Source organism: Littorina saxatilis, linkage group LG17 (genome assembly GCF_037325665.1).
Source record: "Littorina saxatilis isolate snail1 linkage group LG17, US_GU_Lsax_2.0, whole genome shotgun sequence".
In the NCBI taxonomy this organism is placed as follows: Eukaryota; Metazoa; Mollusca; class Gastropoda; order Littorinimorpha; family Littorinidae; genus Littorina; species Littorina saxatilis.
Window position 1 is genome coordinate 55,405,756 of NC_090261.1, and position 27,717 is coordinate 55,433,472.

Genomic DNA, 27,717 nt, shown 5'->3' on the forward strand with positions numbered 1-27,717 from the left:
AGTGCGGGGTGGCGGAGAGAGAGAGAGAGAGAGAGAGACTGAGAGAGGAGAGAGAGAGAGAGAGAGAGAGAGAGAGAGACATACAGACAGAGACAGAGACAAACTCGGACAGAGAGAGAGCATTCTCACTCAAACCATCAAGACTTACAGAAAAATAAGAGACCGAGAGAGCCGGTAAACATCATCAGCAACATTCTAGCTTGATGTGCACGGTTGCTAGGCTGCAAAATACATGCCAGCATGCTTTTTATGTCCCAATACAAGGCAATAGGATTTACACACAAAAATATCCTCCCTAGCTCTACGTGGGTGGGTCAGTGTTTTTGCCTTCCCTTGACATCATGTTTATTGGAAGATGTATCATGTGGGAGAGCGGCGCATGCATATTGTTCGATTGTGTTTGAAACGTCTCCGTTAGAGACAAAAACACAGACAGCCACACTGAAAGACATGCCAGCATGCTTTTAATGTCACAATAGAATGTGCATACTAAAGTATCTTCCCTAGCTCTGCGTTGGCGGGTCTGTCAGTTATTGCACTATTGGAAGATGTTGGAGAGCGCATGCATATTATTGTTCCGTTGCGTTTCAAACGGCGTCTCCATGAGATACACCACCAGCCACACACATTCTCTCACTCTCTCTTCTTCTCTCAACTGGTTTCATCGATGATTAATGTTATCTTCCCGCGTCACACTAAATCTCCAGAGGCGAAGAACCGGTTTTCTTCACAGCTGAAACAGCACACCAGGATGAAAATTGTCTTGGCAGCGATAATTAGCCGACTCCCTTGACGAAGCCTACGAAAAGCGAACTTCATCGTGTACTGGAAAGACCTGTTAGTGTTTCTGTGGAGAAAGGTGTGACTGCTGGTGTGCCCTAACGACACCGCCGAAGATCTGTGCAGTTAAACAATTTCTTTGTTAAAAGACACTATTAAAACCTTCACTTTAGGTAGCATAACCAAAGAACTGCGAGTACTGACACTGTGAAAAAGAAACCGTAAGAAACGCTTTTTCTTGAAGGAATGAATCTAGGGAACAATCCATGCATGCTGATTAAGAAAAGTAAACTGCGTAAGGTCCATGTAGTGGTAGAACACTTCTTAATGTAGGACATAAATCTATGGGAGAATGGCGGGATATCAATCTATGGCAGAATGATGAGACACCGCCCAATGAAGGACATCAATCTACAGTCGAACCCACTTAAAACGAACACGCTAGTTACGAATTTTGACTTATAACGAATTAGTTTTAAGTTCCCAACTGAATACCTCTTTCTTCATGCTTAAAAAAAATGCTTAAAACGAATTCTTTATAACGAATTTACGCTTATAACGAGCACTTTTTGGATTCCCAAGCATGCATAATGTCTGTAATTTACTCACGCTTATGACGAAATCTTTAAACTCGTCCCGAGATCGACATATCATGGGAATTTGAGAAGTTTGAATACACGTGTGTCAAAGTCTTCCCTTGCGTCGACTGCTTGAACCATTGCTCAACCGATCACTGAATAAAGTTAAACTGATTACACTGTACTCACAAAACAATTTCAAATTTAGAATCAAAGTGATTGATAGCTCAGACACTGAACATGAATGACTGACTGACGTTTATTTCCTTCGCGAATACCAAAAACGAAACATCGAACGGAAGCCATTGCCCAAAAATATAGATGCCAGAGTGGTTTCCCTTGGACAAGGGAAACCACACTCTCAACGTTTGCGTTCGCCGGTTCGCGATAGTTTATCAGTCAGTCAGTGCTTTCGATTTGGATTTGAACATCATGTTGCAACAAAAAAACAAAAAACTAAATTGGCCAAGGTTTGCTACCCGTCGCCAAGGTAAGTGATTCCGGACAAATGATAGGAACACCGCGAATGTGGACAGTGTCAGTGTGTGCGCGTGTGTGTGACCAAAAACGTAACAACTGGATGAAACATCTGTGTGCTCACTCTCACTCAAACTCAACAATCATCACTCAACATGAGACACACATGAACATGTACCTGAATATGTCACTTTATTGTCTAAACGTGAAGCAGCATGAAAGTTGCGAAAGAAACAAATTGAAACACCATAAAATGTACAAGACTTAAAAAAAAAAAATTAAAAAAAAAAATCAATCAATTTTCTTGCTTAATACGAATTTTGGTTAAGACGAACTTTTTTTCCGATCCCCAGTGATTCGTCTTAAGCGAGTTCGACTGTATGGGAGAATGGCGGGATATCAATCTATGGCGGAATGATGAGACACCGCCCAATGAAGGACATCAATCTATGGGAGAATGGCGGGATATCAATCTATGGCAGAACGATGAGACACCGCCCAATGAAGGACATCAATATGGGAGAATGGCAGGATATCAATCTATGGCAGAATGATGAGACACCGCCCAATGAAGGACATCAATCTATGGGAGAATGGCGGGATATCAATCTATGGCGGAATGATGAGACACCGCCCAATGAAGGACATCAATCTATGGGAGAATGGCGGGATATCAATCTATGGCAGAACGATGAGACACCGCCCAATGAAGGACATCAATCTATGGGAGAATGGCGGGATATCAATCTATGGCAGAACGATGAGACACCGCCCAATGAAGGACATCAATCTATGGGAGAATGGCGGGATATCAATCTATGGCAGAACGATGAGACACCGCCCAATGAAGGACATCAATCTATGGGAGAATGGCGGGATATCAATCTATGGCAGAATGATGAGACACCGCCCAATGAAGGACATCAATCTATGGGAGAATGGCGGGATATCAATCTATGGCAGAATGATGAGACACCGCCCAATGAAGGACATCAATCTATTGCAGAATTACTGGACAGGTGACCTCCCAGTGAAGGACAAAAATCTAAGGGCACCTCCCAATGTAGGAGTCTATGACATCTATCTATTGCAGAATGACAGGGCACCTCCCCATGTAGGAGTCTATGACATCAATCTATTGCAGAATGACAGGGCACCTCCCAATGTAGGAGTCTATGACATCAATCTATTGCAGAATGACAGGGCACCTCCCAATGTAGGAGTCTATGACATCAATCTATTGCAGAATGACAGGGCACCTCCCCATGTAGGAGTCTATGACATCAATCTATTGCAGAATGACAGGGCACCTCCCCATGTAGGAGGCTAGCAACGTAGTACAATGTATTACCTTACTGGGAGAATGCAAGTTTCCAGAACAAAGGACTTAACATTTCTTACATACTGCTTGACTAAAATCTTTACAAAAATTGACTATATTCTATACAAGAAACACTCAACAAGGGTAAAAAGAGAAACAGAATCCGTTAGTCGCCTCTTACGACATGCTGGGGAGCATCCGGTAAATTCTTCCCCTTAACCCGCGGGGGGTGACACTTTCGTTTTGACCTGAGTTTAAAAGGAGAGAGAGAGAGAGAGAGAGAGAGAGAGAGAGAGAGAGAGAGAGAGAGAGAGAGAAAGAGAGAGAGAGAGAGAGAGACCCACACACACACACAGAGTCACTCACATGCTTTTGTTTATGGTTCAGTCCAGTTTATTACTTGAGAAGGTCGTTTCACAAGCTCCACAAGAACAGTACCATTCCATACATACTTTAAAGACCTGTGCAGTCTATAACAAAGGGTATAACAAAAAAAATCACTTCCAAAAAGTAGAAAAACTCTTTCATGTCGGACAGCTGTAACAAATCAGTTGTACAGTTCACTCACAGAAAACTTTGAAGTTTAATCATCGAATTCAGTCAAGACATGCAGAATTCTTTCAATTTGTTTGCCTCAATAATTCTTTATCTTTATGAAGACTCATATTAATGTATGCATTGTTGATTTTTTCCTTTTTAGGCAAACAGCTGTATGACTGCATTTATAAAGTCAGCTATTTCTAAAATAGAAATACTGTAAATAAGAAAGAAACCATGTGTTTGTCACATTTTGAACAACGAATAACCACTTTAAACAGTAACTTTTAACACGTTAGCAAATAATCGTGAGGCACATTCCTTTAAGAAAAATATGAAGTTCTTTATCCAAATAGTTTGTAGATTTCAATAATCTTTCACATAAATACCGAGAGAAAAAAAAGACAAATAAACAAATAATATGAACACAAAATAAAAACAGCTGCAACAAGCTTGTTTACAAAAATCAGGGGTAAGAAAGATGCAACTCAAGCAGTGATTCCGGAAGTGTTGTTAAAAAAGCAACACAGACAATTGCAGAACCCTACAATATATTACTTTCAGACACAGTCCACTCAATTATTACCATAACCTACGTTTTGTCAGAAAAGATACAATAATCTCATATACATCACTTTATTCAAAATACCATCCTTTGTATCTGTAAGAGTTTAAAGCAAAATTGGAAAGATATTGATAAATTCAACACGAGTCAACCCTGAAACTGAAGAAAAAGGCTGATGCAATAACAACTGAGTGCACAAGCTTGTAAAACCCAAACATTGCTCAAGCAAGCATCTACACATAAACCACGCAGCAGCCCTTTTAAAATTTCAACAATTTACAAGCACAAAAAAACCAGAATAATAATCCTCAAGTGTAATTACGACCCTCTTTGTATAGGTGTATGAAATTTATAAATAAAATTTTTTTAAAAAGGAAAATATGACGCTGGATTTTACGTACTTTTCCTCCGAAAGATTGTATAACTCCATTATTTTTTTATCATGTGTGACTAGTTCAGGGAAATGAACCCACATACCTACATAAAATGAGATATCTGTACAACAAATATTTCATACATTCAACAAAGGCAAGAAAACAAACATCCATAAAAAAAATGACATTATAAGCATGACACAATTCAAAAAGCAAATTGGATTCAGACGCACACAAATTCCATTCGCTTTTTCTTTTTGGCAAGTGTGCAATCATTCATTAAGGGCAATGGGAGGGTGGGGAGTATGCGCTCATTAGCATAATTAAAGCATGTCCCCAACAACGCAACCTTGGACACACCAACCACAGTGGTTGCTGAGGTACCAACAATCTTAGGAATCATCAGAGCTGTATCACTTTTGTTCCTTGGAAAGACGGAAGCAGTGCAGCCAAATTACATAATATGATGGAAGTTTATGACAGAAAAGGCAAAAACAGCAGAGAGAATGCAAAAGCTGGATGATGTTCGCATGTTGAACCATACAGTAAAGAACAGTCGCTCCAGCTCGACTCGAAGGAAAACCGGTGCTCCTCCACACTGTTATTCAGGTTTATCCAACTTCACAACAGCATTAGACACTTCTTCGTCACACCAGCGTGAATATGGAGACAAAAAATTACTGAAAAATTAAAGAAACCGGAACACACTGTTCTATTTACTGACAGACTCAATGCTTTATGTCTTGAAAATCTAATTCTCAATAAAAATGATATTTTTACTGCGAATTTCTTGTCTTGATGAGTACAGTAGAAGCTAGCCGAAAAGTACTTGCTTGAATGATCACAGAAGTATGCATGTCAGAACCTTAGCAACACAAAAATACAAACATTGTGTTTTTTTTTATTTTATTGTTTTAGAAATTATGACGAAAGCCATGATATTTTCAAAGAAAAAAAGCAGATTTTTGCGGGACTTTTAACTGTACAAAATAAGAGATGAATGTATGTGACAATTTCTTCATCCCCTCATAATAAAAGGAATTTTAAATTAAATGCACGTAATGACTCAGTACAACACATCATGTGCTAAAAGACAAGGTTACACACACACACACTTCTGAGTATTCAAATAAAACCATTGCTAGGATTGCATATTTTCACTCCACTCATTGCGGCCTTCGAGCTCACTTGTATAGCACTAAGTTTTTCTTCAAATGTCACTAACAGTCGCGTATTTTTGTCATCCTGATACTGTAAGCCACCAGGATTTCTTTTACAAGTAACCTAATCTTTGCAGAAAATGAATTATGAAATAAAACTCATCCAAATCTTTACCTAATTACATTACTTACTATACAAATATCATTAAAAGCCAACAGGTTCCAAGCCTAGTAAAGAAAATGATTACGAGTATGATTGTCAAAAGCTCCTGTAATCTGCAAACCCGCACAAGCACTGACATTCAGGTTCACACGCACACAGGGTTGGGCAAAAGACTATGGATCATTTGATCCCCTCAATCAAATTCTCATGGGACATAATTGTAGTTGTGAAGCACAACCATGAAGGCTGGTGAGGGGCAGTTTTAGAAAATATTTTTAACTGAACCATCCTATCCGAAACCATTGATGTATATAATTTACATTTTCAGCTGAAAAAAGTCTCCTGTGAGAAATTATTCAAAGTATTTGTTCAGTTAATTAGAAATTAGTGATTAGAAATGTTTATTACAACAGACAATTACCCTGTGGGCAAAAAAACACCAGAATATGACAGAAACATCAGCTCCGAGTCAAATAAAACATTATCTAGAGGGAAGAAAAAATTGTATGTGCTTCTCACTAAGTATCGCAAAATAAAAACAAAGCCTTTGTTGGTTTATTCTGACAATTTAAATGTATACTTCGTATAACTATGTATCTAATCTATTGATTTTCATGATTCAATTTATTGACAACAAATATTTCAGACTGTCCAGATGTTTTAAAGAGTCAAAGAAACACACAGAGAGTAGGTTCACAAACACTTCCTTTGTTACAGGATCCTGTGGTTGCAAATTGCACATCTGTATGATATATATATAACAGTAACATTTACTACAAGAAATGCTGTTAAGACAGATTGCTCAAGTGCAGTACAACAGCTAATATTCTTGAGATTTCCAGTCTGTCTAGTACAGAAACAAATGCGTAAATCCATATGTACAAAGCTTTGTCAGTGATGGCGCTAGTATGTTTTCAATCCGGTACACAAACTTTAATGATGCAAACAGTCCAGAAAAAAAACGGTAGGCTGGTCATTGGAACCAGTAGGAGTCCAACTCAGAATACTGGTTTTGTTGTTTTACCAGTAAAAAAACAAACCGGTTGTTTTAAAAATCAACCGGTAGGTCATACCGGCAGCCAATTTTATTTCGGTATTTTCTCATTTCAACCGGTAAAATACCGGTGATTACCGGTTAACGCTATTACTGTTTGTTGCAAATCGTATCAAAGTAGAACAATAGGAGGGGAGAAATCGCAGAAGGAAAAGTGGCATTCTACTTAAATAAAGGTGGAGAACACATCAAATCCAGAAATTATTAATGACAGCTAAAATAAGCTGGGCAATATAGTGAATGCTTACCTTCGTAGAGTTCATACCAAATGAATAAATACTGGCCAAACAACTCCACATAAATTGTTCACTCGCAACGATGAGCTAGACGGCAGAATTATTGAGTTTCTGTGGCAGTAGGCCCTGCAACTTCCTTGACGGGGCGACGAATACGAGAGTATGGGCCAATCTCAGGATCGAACACAAAGTCCCACAGCACCTTGACCCATGAAGTGTGGAAAGGTAAATTCTCATAGTACTCAGGAGCGATCTTGCGGATCTGAAACACAGAGAATCAGCATAAGAAGTTAATAAGGTCATTTTTGATACATGAATTGCCTTAATCTGTACCGTGGTAACTATCCTTTGAGGACAGCTAATACTGACGGCAACAGCAGGCCTGAAAGTGGGGAATGTGTATGTTACAGTGATGTTTATCAACTTTATGTAGCGTTACAGTTACATATAAACTTGAGTGAGATGACTGAAAGTGTCAACTGGTTTCCGGTCATTATTTCAGATCTATACATTACATCATATATTCTGAGTCTGAAAGGATTGATGTCTACCTACCTGGTTGGTACTTAAAACTAGTTTGGACGGAACCGAATTTTGTTTAGTACAAATGCAATCTCTGCAATGTCCACACAGCTCTTTTGTGTAACAGCTTATGTTCTACAAATGCTACAATTGATCTATTACGCGAAAACTTTCTGGTCCCGCCATGAAAGGTGGCATGCACAAAATGTTAAACACACAACTGCCTCTGTACATTTAAATATTATACATAATATGAAGGGCATCAACCACGGCTGTAAGTGTAACAGCTGCTACACATCAAACTGAATGTGCACTGCTTTCTTTCACTACCTGCCCTACCCCAACCCCCTCCCGTCACTTGTCCTGATACTTCATACACCCACAGCCATTGTTCTCATAGACTGATACAGTGATAGCGTCACAATCTTTTTTAAAAACCTTTTTGATCTTTTCTTCAACTACAACTGTTGAGCTGATTTTTTTCTGCAAATATAACAAGTCGCGTAAGGCGAAAATACAACATTTTAGTCAAGCTGTCGAACTCACAGAATGAAACTGAACGCAATGCAATTTTTCAGCAAGACCGTATACTCGTAGCATCGTAAGTCCACCGCTCGTGGCAAAGGCAGTGAAATTGACAAGAAGAGCGGGGTAGTAGTTGCGCTGAGAAGGATAGCACCCTTTTCTGTACCTCTCTTCGTTTTAACTTTCTGAGCGTGTTTTTAATCCAAACATATCATATCTATATGTTTTTGGAATCAGGAACCAACAAGGAATAAGATGAAAGTTTTTAAATTGATTTCGAAAATTTAATTTGGATCATAATTTTTATATTTTTAATTTTCAGAGCTTGTTTTTAATCCAAATATAACATATTTATATGTTTTTGGAATCAGAAAATGATGAAGAATAAGATGAACGTAAATTTGGATCGTTTTATAAATGTTTTTATTTTTTCACAATTTTCAGATTTTTAATGACCAAAGTCATTAATTAATTTTTAAGCCACCAAGCTGAAATGCAATACCGAAGTCCGTCCTTTATCGAAGATTGCTTTGCCAAAATTTCAATCAATTTGATTGAAAAATGAGGGTATGACAGTGCCGCCTCAACTTTTACAAAAAGCCGGATATGACGTCATCGTATTTAGGCAAAAAAAAAAAAAAAGGTCTGTTTACGGTAACCCGACCGACCCTAGTTTTTAGGCCCGACCCTAATCTTTTTTTTGGATCGTCTGAAAAAAAAAAACGCATCCAAAATAGAGCTGTTTGCGCTCAAACAGCAGACGACAGAAGGGAGGTAAGCTCAAAGTACTGTTTATAGTTTGTTTGTTTGTTTGCTTAACGCCCAGCCGACCACGAAGGGCCATATCAGGGCGGTGCTGTTTTGACATATAACGTGCGCCACACACAAGACAGAAGTCGCAGCACAGGCTTCATGTCTCACCCAGTCACATTATTCTGACACCGGACCAACCAGTCCTAGCACTAACCCCATAATGCCAGACGCCAGGCGGAGCAGCCACTAGATTGCCAATTTTAAAGTCTTAGGTATGACCCGGCCGGGGTTCGAACCCACGACCTCCCGATCACGGGGCAGACGCCTTACCACTATGCCAACCGTGCCGGTACTGTTTATAGTTATGTTGGGCAAAAACAGGGATTGATGAGAAGAAATGAACTGTGAAACATCATAGAGAGGGGAGAAAAAAAAAGAAAAAAAAAGCCGACATACTGACCCTATTTTTTCACCCTATGTTACCGTAAACAGACCTTTTTTTTTCTTTTTGGCCTTATCAAAAAAAAGAAAAAAACGTCCGGGGATATCATTCCCAGGAACTCTCATGTCAAATTTCATAAAGATCGGTCCAGTAGTTTGGTCTGAATCGCTCTACACACACACACGCACAGACAGACACACACACACACATACACCACGACCCTCGTCTCGATTCCCCCTCTATGTTAAAACATTTAGTCAAAACTTGACTAAATGTAAAAATGAACAAAATAAAATAAATTTAAAGAAACACACAAAAATTGAATCTCAGTCACATTCATTAATTCAAAGTGCAAGCTGACTTTTTTCTAAAAACTTAAAGGTACTGAACTTGTCAAATCCAGGTGCACGGAGCCCCTGGGGCTTTTAGTCATACCTCAGGCAGCTATCCTAGAAGAACTACCAAGTTTCATTGACTTGCACCCAAAGAGTCAAGAACTGCGATTTTTGTTATGAATTAATTTTATACTCGGACCCGGCTGGTCTTGACCTATTTTTGGATCTAAATTTAGATCAGGTAGATCACCACATCATGCACAAAAAGACACGTCACTAGCAAACTATGTCAGACATCATCATGAGTTTGTGTAAAACAAAATGGAGGCCGGAATCGCTCAGTTGAATCAAACTCCGACCAAACACCACGTAATAACTAGGTTAATTTATGCACTCGCGTGAATAAGAAACTGTCGAGCCTCACAGATGTCGTTGTTGGGTAGTTTTACTACCATAGGAGGATTTTTGAAAGTAAATGTGACTCAGCTGCAACAAAAACGCAAAACGAAGGCTGTGAGCTGCACTGTGCCTTTAATAACATTTTTCATAGAAGAAAGAAAGACTTAAAATTGAAAAACAGCACACACGTACACAAAGGTTGTTGACCAGCTCACCTCTGGCAGTTTGCATCCAGCGATGTAGGGGAAGTCGTGGTGTTCATTGTGGTAACCCACATTCCAGGTCAACATGTTTAGAGGCCCATAGTATGAGTAGGTCTCGTAGCCCTTCACGAACATGTAGTGCTCCGAGATGAAGTGGCCAGCCAGAGGGTGGATCCCCATAGCCAGAAAGGTGCCACTAATTAGGTAGACAAGGGACTTGACACCCAAGAAGTGAAAGACAGCATAATCAAAGGAGAACTGGATGATGGTGTTGATGATTTCCAGGGCAGTGACGGCTTTGGGTCGCATAAAGAAGGGGCGGAATGCGTAGAAGAAGGGCTGGAGTAAGAGCCAGATGAGCTTGGTGAAGGTGTTCTGAAAGAAGCGGCACTCAAAATAGGAGGGGATGTCCACGTCCTTCTCCGCGTCGCCTTGGTAACGGTGGTGCTCCAAGTGGTACTTCTTGAAGGAGATGGACATGGGGATGCCTAGCGGTAGGTTGGCAAAGAAGCCGAAGATCCGGTTGGCCAGGGGTTTTGAGTGACCGAAGGCCAGGTTGTGTGAAATTTCATGGATGGCCAGGGACAGCGAGTGGTTGATGGTGCCCCCAAAGCAGTAGGCTAATACAATTGTTGTGAACCAGGTTGCATCTCTGATCAGATACATGGTCAGAAACTGCACCAGCACCATGACAGTCACAATGTATTTTTGTCGTGGGTTGGGCCCCATGAGTTTTTTCACCTCTGGGTACTTCTCTGCAAAGAACAAAAAAGGCCTGTGTTATTGTTTGACAGAATTTATAGAAGAGCACAGCACAACATTTGCAGAGAAACACTGCCATCACGTCAAGGCCACCCAAGCTTCAAAGCTATAGCGTGGGGGTTTGCTTTTAAAAACCTTGTAATTTTGTGTAACTTACTGTAAGAAATCAGTGTCATTTTTGGGTGGTCACAGAAGATGGTATTTACCACCGGAACCCCCAACCTTTGGTACTTGGGCATGTGTTGACACCAGTGCAGCGATGTGGTGAAAGAGAGAGCGAGAGAGAATGGTGCTCCCATTTTCGCTTTATTGGCATTTTTATAATTCTTAGATAGATGGGATAGTAACTGTTGTAAACTTTGTGATCGTGAAGGAAATGAAACGGCAAAAAGCTTTGCGTGTCACCAATTGCAGTGCTGCGGAACACCCCGCACGTCTACAATCCATTTCGTTAAAAAAAGTTTTAAGTAAATGTCACTTCAATGTCCAACCCATCAAAGTCAACTGCCAAACTTATGTTATCAAATCTAGCACTAGCACTCACAGTCACACCCATCATTCTTCTTCTGCTTTACTTCTTTTCGTTGGTCAGACACCCGGTATTCACATTTTGACCTTCAACGGGAGGAGGGTACTTTCCCGATAAGCCAACAGTCCCCATTCTATGATTCTACTGCCTAGTGTGTCACAATTTACTGTCCCCAGCTTTCTCACCCCAAGCTCAACTACACAGTCTACAGCCCACATCACACCACTCCACTCCCGAGACTCCATTAAAACCCTGTCATGCATGAGTCAAACTGAGATGGTCACAATCAGTCAAGCGTGAAACTGAAAGGGCCGCTAAAAGCCGAAAGTTATCATAAAACAATAACAGTAAAATGTACATCAGACACATTATCTAGGCTATAGTCCAGCGCTCGCGAAAAGCCGGTTCATCACTCAGCATCTGTCTGTTATACTCTTGAGTCAGACCACGAGAACGCAGTTATGAGACGTGAAATACCTGGTAAGCAAATCGAGAAGATCGGCCCGTAAGTGGGGTTTCTGATGATTGTCTGATTGTGTCGTTCGGTCTTCTATCTGACAGGTGCGGTTATACATTCGTAGCACGCAGATCTATCGAAGTTTGGGAAGCAGATTAGAACGATGTTGCAGTAATAGTGCATAAGGGGAGGAACACGGCCAAGCCTCCAACACACAACAGAAAAGACGAAATTCAAACTTACCTAGGATTTCTTTCCTTCGAGTTGCATGAGGTTCCTCTGTGTATACCCATTCAAAATCCGTTCTTGATACATGGGCGCCCATCTTTACACAATCGACTACACGGACTGAACGTTCGCAGTCGTCTGATGATCGGCTGCGCCGACGGTCACGTTAGCAGAACTCTCATAAATATTCATGAGCAAGCTGTCTGCGAATGACGTAGTGCGCAAGTTCGCTGTGCATTGTTACGAGTAGTCACAGGCAAAATGGCGTCCGTGATCGGATCCGAGGTGGAAATAGCTGAGGTTGAAGTGGAAGCAATTCCAGTTGAAATGCCCATAGAGACTGTTGTTGAGACAGATGAAGTTTCTGTTCAACCTATGATTGCTCTTCAACCTTTGCCAGAACCGGCTGTGGAAGAAATTATTTTACAAACGCGTGAAGAAGTGGTTGGTGATCCAAGTCTTGTGTACGCGGATAGCATTCCTGTGCCCGCTCCCGAAATTGAAATTTCAACAGAAGAAACTATTCCAGTCAAAAGGGGAAAAGGTGGACGAAGGAAAGGTGGAAAATCGAGAAATCTGGTGAATGCAACAAGTATAGCTGGAATTGGTGAACTAGGACTGGATCCAACCTCTGCGAAAAAATGGGAACAGAAGCAGGTCCAGATAAAAACTTTAGAAGGCGAATTTTCTGTAACGATGTGGGCTTCAGGTGGGTTTTGCAAATTTTTAATTTGGTTCAGAACGTGTTGTTTTGCACTTTTGCGCACAAAATGTTGAAATTTCGTTCATTTTTGTGTGTGTGAGCTGATGTTTTTAGCTGTGTTGATGTGAAATGTGGTAAAATGCATTGAAAAAAGGTCACCAGTCCCTCATGACGTCAGACAACGTGCTAGGAGTACTGGCTGTGGTTCATATTTGAAGTCACATGCGTGTCGTTTTAGTAGAATCTTGCTGGACGTTGTTTTTGGTGTGTTTTGAAGTTTGTTTTGAAATGTTGTCAGCCATCATGAGTCTCATGGGCGCCGCCATATCAGAACATGGCGGAGACAACAGTAATGGCGGTGTAGTAATGGCGACTGTCCGCCATCTTTGTTTGCAGCACAACCCACCCCGCTCCAGAGTGTTTTAGATTATTCCCCAACAGCTCTTTATTTGGACGCTGTATATGAGACCAGCCTAATTCTGGTAGTTTGAATAAACATTTGTGATGGGTTATTGTGCATTGTAGAGGTTGTTTGTCCACTGGGGAGCATTTTATATCGTTGACCTTGTTAACAACCTTGAGCCCTCTGCGTCGCCGTGTTGATCTGCACAGAACCAATGGCCTTGGCTAGACCTCGATATCAGCCTGCAGCGGTTCTTAGCTTTCGGCGTGACTCAGTATGATGAGTCTTGATAGTTACTGCCTGTTGCGCTTGTTTTCCTTGTAAATGATATATCTCGGCAGAGTTCTTTTATTATTAATCTTCAATTAGTTCAAAACAATGCTTCCTGGTGGAATATGCTCAGCATGCGCCTAAAGATCTAAATCTCCCTGGGACAGATGACTTCCTGATTTCTCAGCATACTGTGTCACGTTTTGAGACATGTCTTACTCTTTATAGAAGTTACTCAAGTTACAATACTTCTCCTTCGTTCATGGGCTAAAACTCCCACGTTCATGTTTGTACACGAGTTGATTTTTACGTGTATGACTATGAGAGTGAGACGGTTTTTACCCCGCCATTCAGGCATCATACGCCGATTTCGGGGAAGCAAGCTGGGTATTTTCTTCGTGTTTTTTTATAACCAACCGAACTCATGACATGGATTATTGAGGTCTAACGAATGACGTCTCACAACGTGCGTGGTCGTCCTTGGCGGTCATGAAAGCCGCCGCGATCATTGCGCAGACGACACTTCTAGACCGCCAATATTTTTTGTGCGCATCACATGCTCCACATAAATCGGCCGGAAACGAAGCAATTGGGAAACCTGGATAGAATCTTTTTCGTGCGCACTTGGTCTTGTGCTTGCATGTACATACGAAGGGGAATAAGGCACTGTTGACCTGGGAGGTGGAAAAAATCTCCACCCTTAACCCACCAGGTGGCCATGGCCAGGATTTGAACTCACGACCTTCCGATAAGGAGACTGATGTCTTATCCCCTATGCCACTACGCCCGTCAGTTCACGTAACACTAACAGTAACACTAATAACAGTCAAGTCATTGATGAAGATACTTTGATAGCAAACAAAAGAACGGCATTGCTACGGTTAGATAACTGCATGTCTTACTGGGGGTGGTACTGGTAGTGGAACTCCAAATCAGTCTGATTTTAGTTACATGTATGTAAAATGTATCGAGCACACACTGTGACAGTCACTGAGTGAGACTGAGAGTATTAGAAGAAATGTAGCATTCTAATAGATTGTATTTTGTCCAACTGCACACTTGATCCCCTGCAACCTTTCTCGTTTTATGGAGTAACCCCAACTCCAGGTTTTCATTTATTTGAATTCAATGGTGTGTGTTCTTTAGTTTCTCACTTTCTGTTTTAATAAAGAATACTTGTCCCTGGGTTTACTTTGAGTGAATAAGTCAATTGCTTTGCTATGACTGCACAATTATTTATACTATGAGATTTACAGTTCCATCTATTTCACTTTAAAGGCACAGTAAGCCTCCCGTAAACCATCACAGATACTGTCAGGCTTTTACACACAGTACAAACACCCTTCCATTTGAACGCTCACCGAACGGGAACATCCTAGGTGCCCTACATAAAGAGCTAGCAATTTTCAAAGAAGTAATTTTGCGGATTGTCTGTCAGACAATCGGACGGTGCTTTTTTGCGCTTCTGACCTAACTTTTTGAAATCCTGACCTAACTTTTTGAAATCTAAATAATAAATTGACAGCTTGTTACACAAACATTCCTAAATCATAAAACAAATCTTTTTTCATCAAGACAAGATCGGAACAATACAAAGTTTTGAAAGTTTAAAAAAAGATAGCCCGGAAGCAGTGTCACGCAAGGTCGTGGTTCTCGTAGCAGACAACGCTGCCTGGCGCCAGTTCCTCTGAACCGTTAACCGCCACTGCTCTAGTTCGCAGCCGTTTCAATGTTGCATTTCAGATTCAAAGGTACACAATAATGTGCTATTGCAGATAAGCTTACAGAGATTTGCATTGAAATGACAAACTGGCGGCTAAATTGTGAAAAAAGGGAAACTGGATTACACGGGTTCACGATGGCTGAGGTAAGATAAAGCACGCAAAAATTAATTCTTTGAAAATTGTTCACTCTTTACGGAGGGCACCAAGAAAGTTCTCAAGCGGTGAGTGTTTAAATGAAATTGTGTTTGTACTGTGTGTAAAAGCCTGACAGTATCTGTGATGGTTTACGGGAGGCTTACTGTGCCTTTAAGAGAATTTTTAGCCGTACAATTAGCAATAGCACTATACTTTTTGTGTCATTGTCTGGACTTGAATTCAGACAGTTTGAATTTGATTCCAGTGACCCCCTCAAAAAAACAAACAAAAAAAAACCAGAACTGAACCGATGGGGGACTAATTGTGTTTCCAATTTCATGATGATTATTGTTATTGATACAGTGGAACTGGAACCCCACTTTTACAACCTTCAAAAATCACAGAAAATCAGGTCTTAAAAATGGAGGTAAATTAACAGAGGCTATATAAACAGAACATCTAAGAAAGGAGGACGTCTTAAAAGAGGGGTTCCCCAACTTCCACTGTACTTGTAACCACACCTTAAACACACATTCTGGCAGTGGCAGTGTTATCTTGCCCTTCCCCCCCACACACACACACACACACCTTGGTCTTACAAAGCAGATGTGAGTCGTGAGCAGAAAAATTCAGTTTGTGTTTGAAACTGTTATCAATTCATAAATAAGGTTTGTAAAATTCAGTGGATGTGTCAGGTGCAGATGACAACAAGCTGGACGAGGACTCCGTGGCAGGGGACTCCGATGCTGATTTTACAGAGTACATGACCGGCAAGAAATTGCCGCCTGGTGGAATTCCCGGCCTTGACCTCAGTGACCCCAAGCAACTTGCGGAGTTTGCTAGGTAGGTGGAAATGGTAAACTGTCCAGTTGAAGAACTGGAAGAATGAATTTGGCAATTTGTTTTAATAGATTAAGGTTGTTTTTGTTTTGTTTGTTTTTTACATGTACAATGTACCATGTTTTTTCTAAAAGCTCTGCAAAGGCTAAGTGTAGTTTCTATGTATAATGTACATATAATAACATCATACAGACCTGCCTACCCTTACGATTTGGGCGTATTTTGCTACGATTTTTGATCAATCAATATGAGGCTTATATCGCGCGTATTCTGTGGGTACAGTTCTAAGCGCAGTGATTTTTTTTTCCAATTTATATCGCGCACATATTCAAGGCGCAGGGATTTATATATGCCGTGTGAGATGGAATTTATTTTACACAATACAGCACGCATTCACATCGGCCAGCAGATCGCAGCCATTTCGGCGCATATCCTACTTTTCACGGCCTATTATTCCAAGTCACACGGGTATTTTGGTGGACATTTTTATCTATGCCTATACAATTTTGCCAGGAAAGACCCTTTTGTCAATCGTGGGATCTTTAACGTGCACACCCCAATGTAGTGTACACGAAGGGACCTCGGTTTTTCGTCTCATCCGAAAGACTAGCACTTGAACCCACCACCTAGGTTAGGAAAGGGGGAAGAAAATTGCTAACGCCCTGACCCAGGGTCGAACTCGCTTCCGAGCGCAAGTGCGTTACCACTCGGCCACCCAGTCCACTACGATTTTTAACCCAAACTACGCCACCACGCTTTCCACAATGGAAGTACGATTTTTAAGAAACCAAAAGAAAGTTTTTTAGCATCTCATCTCGCTGTAAATCCTATATCTGTATTGTTGCTCTCGCAGAGCTTGCGTTTGCACCTGCGCAAGATCGTTTGGGCAATATCCGGTCATTTCCGGTCAGTTCAGCCACATACAAGATAGACGACGCCGTTTGCATTACAATGAAGCGACGCGTGGACAATCTGAGTCCCCATGAGACGGACGAGTCTGATGAGGAAGCTGGTCACAGTGGTGGTAAAAGGATTGCTGTGAAAAAGAAGAAAGCCATTCAACAGAAATACAAAGGCAGCTAAATGGAATCGTGGCCATGCCTAGGACCTTAATCAAAAGGACCAAAGCACGTCTTGTGTTCCCTTTGCCACAGTGACTTTTCGTGTGCACACGGTGGAAAATATGAGTGTGCCTAACACATCGGAACAAATTATCACAAGGATGCAGTAAAGAGAGCTCATGGAAACCAAAAGACAAAAGACGTTTGAATTGCCTGTGTCTTTATCAGGAAGTCTGAGTCGAGTGATACAGTAACAAAACTGGAGGGAGAAATTGTCCGAGCAGAAGTGACAATGTGCGAAATGATTGCCGAATTGAATCTTGATTACTCCTTCTTCCACCAGATTACTCTTTTTGGCTGGGCTCATTACACCTTGTAATTGTTGGGGAAGGCAGGTCTGCATCATATGTATAATGTTTTCTTACTTCAGTTATCTGTTAAAAGTGTAAAAGTTTTTTTTTTTAGTTAGTTCCTCTTTAGGGCGAGGGCAAAATGTAATTTGTAAAAAAAAAATCAGATCAATGCTTAATCTATTAGTACTACCCTCGTGAATAAAGAATTGTCAATTCTAACTTTTGTGAGTCACTTTTGTTATTGATGCGAGATGCAGGTAATGTATTCTACATTTTGAGTAATTTAGTGTTGTTCCGGGAATTGTTTGTCATGAATTTGGTATCTAAACAACGAAGTGACTGTGGTAAGATGAACAAAGTTAAAAAACAAAGGAATACTGTACTCACCAATACAAGAACGAGACAAGACGGTACGAATTTTTGCTTATGAAAGCTTCATCGGGAAAAACAAGAATACAAAAGACAACAAAAAGCAGACGCAACATTTGGTACATGGACTCCTGTGATTGGGCTTGTGGTACGGTTGGTTAGAATCTAGCGGAGGCGGGATGAGAGAAAAAATTGGGGGGGGGGGGGGGGTTGACAGCACTATGTTACATTGTAATCACTTATTGTTAGCATATAGCTTTATTTTGAACTAACATTAGAATTAACAATACTTTGATGACCAAGGCTGTGTCTGATATTTTTTTTCTTTTTGTTAATGTTAGCTTTGTTTCATAACTATAACACTGCACTTTGTAATATATCATGTTGTTACACTGTTTTTTACATGAACTTTTTGACAAAATGACAGAACTGTGATATTGATTTGGGAACTATGTGTTTGCGTTTTTTGTGGCCCTAGGATAAAGCCCCGTAAACCCGCCGACGATGTTCCACGAACAGTGCCATGCCCACACAAGGTGAGTTCTGCTGATGTTTACTATTGCATTTGTTTTTTGCACATGCACGCATGATAAACACACACACACAACGGAACTTGCCATGAAAGGGGTTGACACCACAACAGACTTTTCCTTGAAGGGGAGACAAGTAGTCCTGGTAGATATATGTTGTGTGTAATGTTTTAATCTTTTTTTTACTGGACTGCTCTGAGAGTGAGAGAATAGTTGTTCATTTGATTTTGAGTGTGGGTTGCCAAAATAGTGGCTTATTCGGTGTTTTTTTAGTTTGTCATTTTGTTGATTTTGAATCAAACGTGTCATTTTGACTTGTGACGCCGAGAAGCAAGTTTGTGTGTGTGTGTAAGTTTGTATGAACTTACACAATTAGATTACAGTAGCCTTGTAGACTTTGACTTTGAAGAACTTGTTCTGATACATGAACTAATACCAGCCATTATATGACTGAGTGTGTCCTTAGGGTTGCAACAAGATGTTCCGGGACAACTCAGCCATGAGGAAACATCTGCACACCCACGGGCCTCGAGTGCATGTCTGTGCAGAGTGCGGGAAGGCCTTTGTTGAGAGCTCAAAACTCAAGCGACATCAGTTGGTACACACAGGAGAGAAACCCTTTCAGGTTGGTAATATTACAGGGATTACTACTACAGTGTAACTCCCCTTTTAAATATAATGTAAAATGAAAACCTCCAAAATTCTGAGGAAATCAAGTTTTAGAACTAGAAGTGTGATAACTTAATACTTTACAGAGGTTGTGAATGTTGTTGTTGAAAAAGCAAGGTCTTGAAATGGGGGCTGCACTCTACCTACATTCATTTCTCATAAATTCAGGGCTACATTTGAAGTTCCCATAAGGCCAAAAAAAAAATAGGTGTGGTTACGGTAACCCGACCTACCCTATTTTTAGGGGCCGACCCTATAACTTTTTATTACATTTGTCAAAAAACACGCACAAAAAACGAGTGCAGAAAACGCAATGAAAGCGAAAGCGCTTGTGTCGCACACTTATTTTCCTGTCAAGTAGGTTTAATTTGTACACATTAGAAAAAAAAGTTTAAAAAAAAAGTGATTGCCTACCTTCCTACCCTATTTTTTTTGGCTATGTTACCGTAACCACACCTTTTTGGGGGGGGGGCCTAATGCAGAGAGGTTTCAGCTAGTGTTTGGAAACACGGACAATTGCACACAGAAATTATTCTAGAAAGAAATCATCAATTTAGTACTGGTGAAGGGTAAAGGTTACACGCATGCGTAGAGAAAGGGGCTGCTCAATTTACCTTCACCTTCTTGTTCATTTTCAAATATTGTGTGAGTAAATGTATTACGCATGTTCTGGTACTAAGCTTGTAATAGTAGACCACCTGCTTCACTTCATATTATATTATATTCATGCCTGCTGTCATGCTTACACATTTGTTGCAAATTGATCTGTGTGGTCATGGTGATTTGATTGCAGTGTACCTTTGAGGGCTGTGGAAAACGTTTCTCTCTCGACTTCAACCTCCGGACGCACGTGAGGATTCACACGGGCGACAGGCCGTATGTGTGTCCCTTTGACGGCTGCAACAAGAAGTTTGCTCAGTCTACAAACCTCAAGTCTCACATCCTCACCCATGCCAAGGCGAAGTAAGTAGTTTTGTTATTCTGGCTGTGTGTTTCACACGGTTTCCACTTTTCTGTGAGTTTTGGAGAAATGTAATAAAAGGAAATCTAGGTATAAGTATAGATGTGCTCAGATATGTGTCAGGTTGCACCGTTTGAATGTAATTGTAAATGTGGGGACTTTTATGGGTTCTTTTGAAATTCTAGGAAAATTCTTTAGTTCAGTGTGAGCCATTTTTATGGTGCAGTTGAAAAGATTTGAGTGGGTAGAGGCTGTTTATTTGGTTGTTTTGTGTGGCCTTTCTTTGTAACAGTTTTGATGAAAAGATTTTGGTACTGCATAGAGAAAATGACCACTCCACATAATTTCGCGAGTGATTCCAAGGCAGTTTCTTTTAGAATTTTTCTTTTACAGTTTAACGATTTTACGTTGTATCAATGCCAATGCTGTTTGTGTTGATTTAATGTGATAATTGTAGTGAACATTTTCACTTGCAGGGTTGATCGATCATCCAAAACAATGTTGGTGTTCTCTGACCAGGGCTCTTGTGATGGGGATCAGTGGTAAGTCCTATTTTATATTTGATGACAAGAACTGTCATAAGCCGGGCAGGTTTAGTTATTTTCTTGTGAACAAAAAGGGTATAGAATGGTTGAGCTGTTATCAATTTATCAAGAGTCCTCTCAACCCACCCAGTTTGTCTCCAAAAACTTGACTGTTATGAATGTTGAATAATTGTTGTAGCATGCTTTCTTTGGAAAAAAATGGTTGGTCAGACTTTTACTTTTAAAAAAAAATGTCAAAGGTCGACAGTTATGTTTTTCTTGCTTCACAGTGTGAAACTATGCAGGATGCTTTAAGTTTCATGTGTATTTTAGTGTGCAGTGTGCCTTAATACTCATAGTAGAAAAAAACAAAACTTGGAATGCGTTGATTTGGATGATTTCTGTCATTGTTTATTTTTTGTCATTTTCAGGGGACAGTCTGCATACACAATTGGAACACCGTAAGTACATTTAGAGAGTTTTATTTGAACTCACTGACTTACCCTAGCAACTTGTTTCATGGCTAGGTGAAAAATTGTACTGCATGGGACTGCTTTTTTTGTTTTTTGTTTGCTTAAAGCCCAGCCGACCACAAAGGGCCATATCAGGGCGGTATGGGACTGCTTTTTTGAATTAGAAAACAGAAGCAAAAACAACAAAATTGAAAGATACAGCATTTTATTGCTCTGGGGTATTTAAAAAAAAACATCTTTTTTAGAAATTTGGATTTAGCAGTCATTAGGATTGTATTTTTTTTTAGACATGATGATTTTTTTTACAAATTAATATCAGTCAGAGGTAATGGTGCATGTTGGAATGGAATATGACATTGTTGGTGGATGCTTAAAATATTGCAAAGCAGTTGCTTCCGTTTGTACTTTTAGCTTTTGTATGATGTTATGTTTTATCTGCTTTATTTTATTTCCATATGTCAGGGTTGTGGTATTTTGGGATTGCCTTAAAAAATGCCTGCTTTATATTTCATTTGTTTGTGGTAAACATTTTATTTCATTATGTTAGACATTTTTTACATTTACTATTATCCTGACTTTACTGTTTGCATTTGAAGGGTTTTGAATCATTCCTACCTAAATTCCTACCTCTTAGCCTTTTTTTACCACTTGCGTGCAGGTTATTATTTTACTCTTTGGAACTTTGGTCACTCTCTCATGCACTTCTCAAGACTACCTACCACTGCTTGCCCTCATGTGTTTATCACAATCACACCCTTCGAATACCTTTCACAGTCTTTGCTCTCCCAAATTGAAGACACATGTCGATTACAAAAAGTGAAGGAAACTGACGTTTCATTTGGAGAACAATAGACTCAGTGATTCTTTACCCCCTAGCCCTGCTCCTAATCAAGAGATAGAAAAAGATACAGTGGAGTCCAGCTATAACGAACCTGGGTATAGCGAAATCCATCTTTTAACAAACTGCCATTGTTTTCCCGGCAAACAGCCTTCTATTTCTTACTTGTTACTTTCCGACTACATCGAACCTTTTGAACTCATTTGCATAATGAACCCCTCTTTTAACAAACACGTTTTCATCGCCCCAGAGCCGTTTTGTCTCTAAAAGTCACAAGGCTACAACCAACTGATGTCAATAATTGTCTCCAAAGACAAAAATACACAAACACAAGTGCACATCGCGTGATGAGCGAACTCTGAACAAACTAACAGCGGGAGGTGCACGGAACAGATCGAACCAAAACCGAAAGTTGTGGTGACATTATGACATTTTGCGATGTACATCAGCGAAGCTCGTGCACATGTGGTCTGTCTTGCTAAAAACAATGGCTGACGAACATGGTTTCGAAATCTGGAACTGTTTTTTTGTTTTCTCCGATCCGTGACCGAGTGACGCGATATAGAACCACGCATTAGTTTGAATCAATAATCTCCTCAGGCAGTGAAGTCTCCTAAATTGCTCAACACTGTGGACAGTCCGGAGTGCAGTTATGTCCCGTGAATGAGCGAGTCAAAGTTTTATCGTGAAAACTGACGCTTTTAATGCACCTCCCGCTGTTAGTTTGCCTCTCTCTATGGATTATATTATGAAGCTGTTGAAAACATGCAGAGATTGTACTCTCCAAGGAAAGATCGATGGGACGATCATTTGAAGGTGATTGTGAAAACTTGTCTTGAGGCCATTTAGAGTTGAAAACTCAACAGCGAATTACTGATATAACGAACTAAAATGTATCTCCCTTGAGATTCGTTGTACCCGGACTCCACTGTACAGATAGGCCACACAATGAGTGTATATGATTGGAGATCCTTTTTTTCTATAACATCTAACGCTGGGACACGAGAATTGATCCAAATTTTGTCACTCAGATGAGAGTTTAAAATGAAGCTGCTGGCCTTTGTATTGTTGAGTTCAAATTTCAAAAGATATGAATATGGCTCACTGCTGTGAAAGCAGCATACACTATTTGAAGTAGGTTTGTTGCGTCAAGGGTGAACATGTTTTTGGCATGTTGTTCACTATAAGACATTTGAATCTTCAGTTAAAGATTGTCTTGTCTAATGCTGAAGCTTTGAGATAGGGTGATTCTGGCAAACGCTCTTATCCCAGCACGCTGGTCATCTTGCTTTTCATAAACTGGCAAAGAGTGGGATGGAACTGGCAGCAAAAATGCCTCGTTTTGACTCAAAACAGAACTATTTGGGGATTGCTCTTTCAAAACAAACTGTGCAGCCCCCGCGTTTCAGGACAGTCCAAACTTGGGTCCCTTGATCAGTGAAACTTATATTGTAGCACTGGATAAATGAAAGTTATCACAAAGTTTTTGTTTGTAAAAATAGTTGAACAGAAAAAAAAGAGATGGGAGACTTCAAGAAATAACGAGCCAACTGCAAGTGCCACCTAATCAATGAAATGTATTTGTATGCTCATGCACTTTGCGGTGTGTGCTGCCCTTTGACCATTCATGCTTCACTTGGGATCGATCACAAACAAGATACTGACAGTGGGGTGATCCTTTATATTTCCAGAGCACAGGGTATGACCTATGTGACCGTGCCTCCAGAGTCTCCAGGCTGGGGGTGAGAATGCAACCTGAATTTTGTCTTTTGTTCCACGTGTAGTGCCTTTCTAATAGCACAGGACTTTGAAATATCTGACGAAAGAGTGAGACTGAGAGGGACTAATGAAAATTGAAGGGACTGAGGGTGGTGAACAAGATTGATTTAAATTGTGGAAATAGAATCAGATTTGCTTTTGAATACAGATTGTCATATATCCATGTCTTCAGTGACTGTATTACACGTTCAGCCTGTTTACTGAATTGAAATGGCTGATTGCACTGTCACCTTTGTTTGTGATCTACTACAGACTTTGTATTTTGTAGATGAACAGGAACAGTTGCTGTGAAAGAAAAAAAATTTCTAGTGATGTTTCAGAGTCTTGTGCATGCAATGTTGTCATATATAAGCTGGCATAGCCACACTGATTTTCTGTTGTCAAGGTCAGCTTCTTACTGTAAAAAGAAAGATGCACCACGAAGAATTTTCCAGTAACGTCAAAGCAGCCGCTTACTAAGTCCATTAAATGCCAAACTTCTGTTTCCATGTACACTAGTTGTTGAGTGATGATGATGGTTTGACATAAAACCTGAGATCACCCCACTGTGCTTACATTTGTTGAAGTGGTATCACTCTTTACACCAATTACTTTTACACATCTCCTTTCTACTTCTCGGTTTTTCCTTCCCTCCCATCTTTCTGCTTTTGGTGAATGCTCTTGCCAGTTCATGCATTCCTTAACCTGCCTCTCTCATTCCCTATTATTTTTCAGTAAGATTTACCATGTGTATCTAAAAGTAGCAGTTTTATGTTTCTTGCAGGTGATCATATCTTTGTATCAGTTGTGTTTAGTTTAGAAATTGTTAAGACAAAAGGTCTTCTGCAAAGAATGTCTGTCCTGTACAGTGGATGTTCCTACTTTATTATTATTAATGACAAATGTGTTATGAATTTGCTATTTGCCCTATCCATGGTTGAAAAAAGGATCAAAGTTTAACTTCATATTCTGTCCACAAGAAGTGAAGTTGAGCATCTTTAAACTTTGTCATTGAAAGGGTCTAATTTACTAGAAAGAACTAATTATGGTATGCGTAAAATAGAAAGAACAAGAGCAAAATACTGAAAGAACAATAGCTGGATACATTCAAGATCTTTTTCTGTGAGGTCTGCATTACAAATCCTACACAAAATATTCTAGTCTGTAGATAAACCTTGGAAGTGTGCCTTGCTTATTGCTTGTTATAAGCATGGTGGGAACAAAATGGCCAAACAAGCAAGCCCCATCATATGTGTACTTTGTTGTGATCTAAAGCTGTATGTTATGATGGTGTGCAGGGGGCAGGTGGAGCACTTGACGTGGGACGGAGAGGTGACGATGTGATCCCGCAGCAGCCAGCACCTGCTGTCGTCCCAAGTTCCATGCAAGCCCATGCTTTCTGTTGGACGTTTCCTGTTCCAGTTGCATTCGCTCTGAGCGCCGCTGCTCACCTACATAACTTTTCCCCGTGGCTGTGCCTCATCGTCCATCATCTTAAGAGATGAGAAGACGTTCACCGACACCTGTGAGGCAGGGTAGAGGAACTAGAAGCATTTTACAGAGATTCCGGTCAGACTCGGTCTGTACATACAACTCAACTGTTCATGGGAGTCTGGATCAGTGGAATGCTCTGGACTGTGCGTTCTTTGCCTCGCAGCCTACGGGGAATGACATTTATGTGCAAAAATAGATGTATAACCTGTTGAACGTTTTGAGCTTTGCTCGTCTTCAAGTGTTGCTCTGAGGACATGACGAGAGCACAGGTGTTCCTGTTTGAGTTTATAGTTTTTCCCCCAGCGAAACATCAAGTTGATGCAGAGGGGGAAATTTCACAGAGAAATTTTCTGTAAATGAATTGCCATTGACACTTGACAGCCTGATCGGCAGTTTTTTTTGTTTTGTGTTTCTTATCTAACGCATCCTTCCTGTCTTGTGTATAGTGGTTGTATCCTTTTGGCTTGCCTGAGTTTGCATGGTGTTACCTGAGCAGTTTGGTTGGTGAAATGTCCATAAAGTTAACATTTGCCATGTTCAAAGCAGCTTCCATTCATTGTTGTGGGTTAAGATAGGGGAATGAGCTTCTGCGCACACCTGTGCACTGTGAAAACAGATGGTCTTTTAATTACTTTTATCAGACCAGCATATCAAAAATCAGGTCATGGACATTTGTTTTTGAAACGCAGAGACTGCTACAAAAGAAACGTGTAGCAAGGAAAATCACATTGTTCATTCATTCGCTGTGGTCTCCTTATTGAAGAAAATCGAACAGTAAGGTATGTAATTATTGATTTCACTAGGCAGCCGTGGCTCTTGAATTTAGTCTAGTTGATGTGTCAGAGGACTTAAAAGGGGAAGAACGTATCTAATAAATATGGAATCTTGCATGGTTGTTCACTTTGAATAAGCAGGCGTGTGAAAAAGAAAGTGCATCCGTCTGGTGCCACTCGCTGAATACATCCCCCCCCCCCCCCCCCCCCCTTTCTCCAGTCTTTTCTTCCTGCCCCCTTCTTCACTTCCCCTGCTGTGCATTGCTACACTCTTTCCCTGCCTGCATCCCTTCGCCGCCGCCCCCCCCCGGCATAACCCCCCCGGCATAAAATAAATTCACACATACACGCACACACACACATTATTTTACGAACCGGCATTTAAAAAGACTGAAAATCCTTTGTTATGACTCAATACTGTGTATTGTAGTCAGCAAACTTGAACAGTCTCCCCCCCCCCCCCAAACACATGCATGCGCACACATACATACATGCCGACACATTCTTTTACTTTTTTTGAACCAGCATTTAAAAAAAGACAGAAAATTCTTTTCTGTGTCTCAATACTGTGTATTGTCGGCAAACCTGAACAGTCCCCTCCCCCCCGTCTAACTTTTCTGCTTTGTATTTTTAAGCTAAATCCTTGCTATTGTGTTCTCATCATTTTAACGTTGTTGTTTTCATTTGCTGTTTCGGTATATATAATTTACAGCACAAAAAAGGACAATTGCAAATCTATCTTTGGAAGCTTCAGTATTGAAAAGAAAAAAGAAGCCATTTCATTATCATTTGACCCCAATACATGCTTGTTCTTGTTGGAGTTTAATTTACCACAGCTTTGCTCTATCACAGCTATCCCAGGAAGAAATCAAATTCATATATATATGGCTTGAAGCTGCCAATTAAATGTGTACATATATTGAGACATTGAAATTAAATCACTTGTGGAAATGACTGCAACTCTCTGTGTCAGTGAGTGTGAGAGTTTGTGTTTGTGTGCATGCATTAGAAAGATCTGGCGTATGTTGTCCTCTTAAATGAAGACAGTGTTTTGTTTTTGTGAAGCACAACATAAGAAATAGTGCAAAGCGGCAGCCCATTTGCGTGGTTAACATCATAGGCATGGGCTTTGTTCAGCAATTTGTAATGATTTGTATAATAGAAAGTCAACCTGGTCAGAAGACATTGGTGAGGGGAACTGGAAGAAGACAAGATATGAACTTGTACTTATTGAGAGGGGATTTTGTTTGTTCATTTTACCCCGCCATTTAGGCAGCCATACGCCGCTTTTGGAGGAAGCATGCTGGGTATTTTCGTGTTTCTATAACCCACCGAACTCTGACATGGATTACAGGATCTTTTTCGTGCGCACTTGGTCTTGTGCTTGCGTGTACACACGGGGGGTGTTCGGACACCGAGGAGAGTCTGCACACAAAGTT

The 27,717-nt window shown here is 40.4% G+C and overlaps 2 protein-coding genes across 7 annotated transcripts; one reads left to right on the plus strand and one right to left on the minus strand.

Annotated features, from left to right (window-relative positions):
- Nucleotides 1–3,526: 3,526 nt before the first annotated feature.
- On the minus strand, nt 3,527–12,578 carry LOC138951658 (sphingolipid delta(4)-desaturase DES1-like). Its single transcript, XM_070323202.1, has 3 exons — nt 12,416–12,578; nt 10,437–11,179; nt 3,527–7,507 (listed from the first exon to the last, which is right to left on the minus strand). Exons 1-3 carry the CDS (start codon nt 12,495–12,497, stop codon nt 7,346–7,348), a joined length of 987 nt encoding a protein of 328 aa, XP_070179303.1. The 5' UTR covers nt 12,498–12,578; the 3' UTR covers nt 3,527–7,345.
- Nucleotides 12,579–12,629: 51 nt separating this feature from the next.
- Nucleotides 12,630–27,233, plus strand: LOC138951657 (transcriptional repressor protein YY1-like). 6 transcript variants are annotated; one of them, XM_070323199.1, is made up of 9 exons: nt 12,630–13,109; nt 16,337–16,478; nt 18,737–18,794; nt 19,255–19,413; nt 20,251–20,420; nt 20,895–20,960; nt 21,374–21,403; nt 23,945–23,995; nt 25,310–27,233. In XM_070323199.1, the coding sequence occupies exons 1-9, from the start codon at nt 12,662–12,664 to the stop codon at nt 25,353–25,355; spliced, it is 1,170 nt and encodes a 389-aa protein (XP_070179300.1). In that variant the 5' UTR covers nt 12,630–12,661; the 3' UTR covers nt 25,356–27,233. The 6 variants fall into 6 exon arrangements, with proteins under 6 accessions (XP_070179300.1, XP_070179298.1, XP_070179301.1 ...); XM_070323197.1 differs by having other exon boundaries at nt 16,337–16,477; nt 18,727–18,794; XM_070323198.1 differs by having other exon boundaries at nt 12,631–13,109; nt 16,331–16,478.
- The last annotated feature ends 484 nt before the right edge of the window (nt 27,234–27,717 follow it).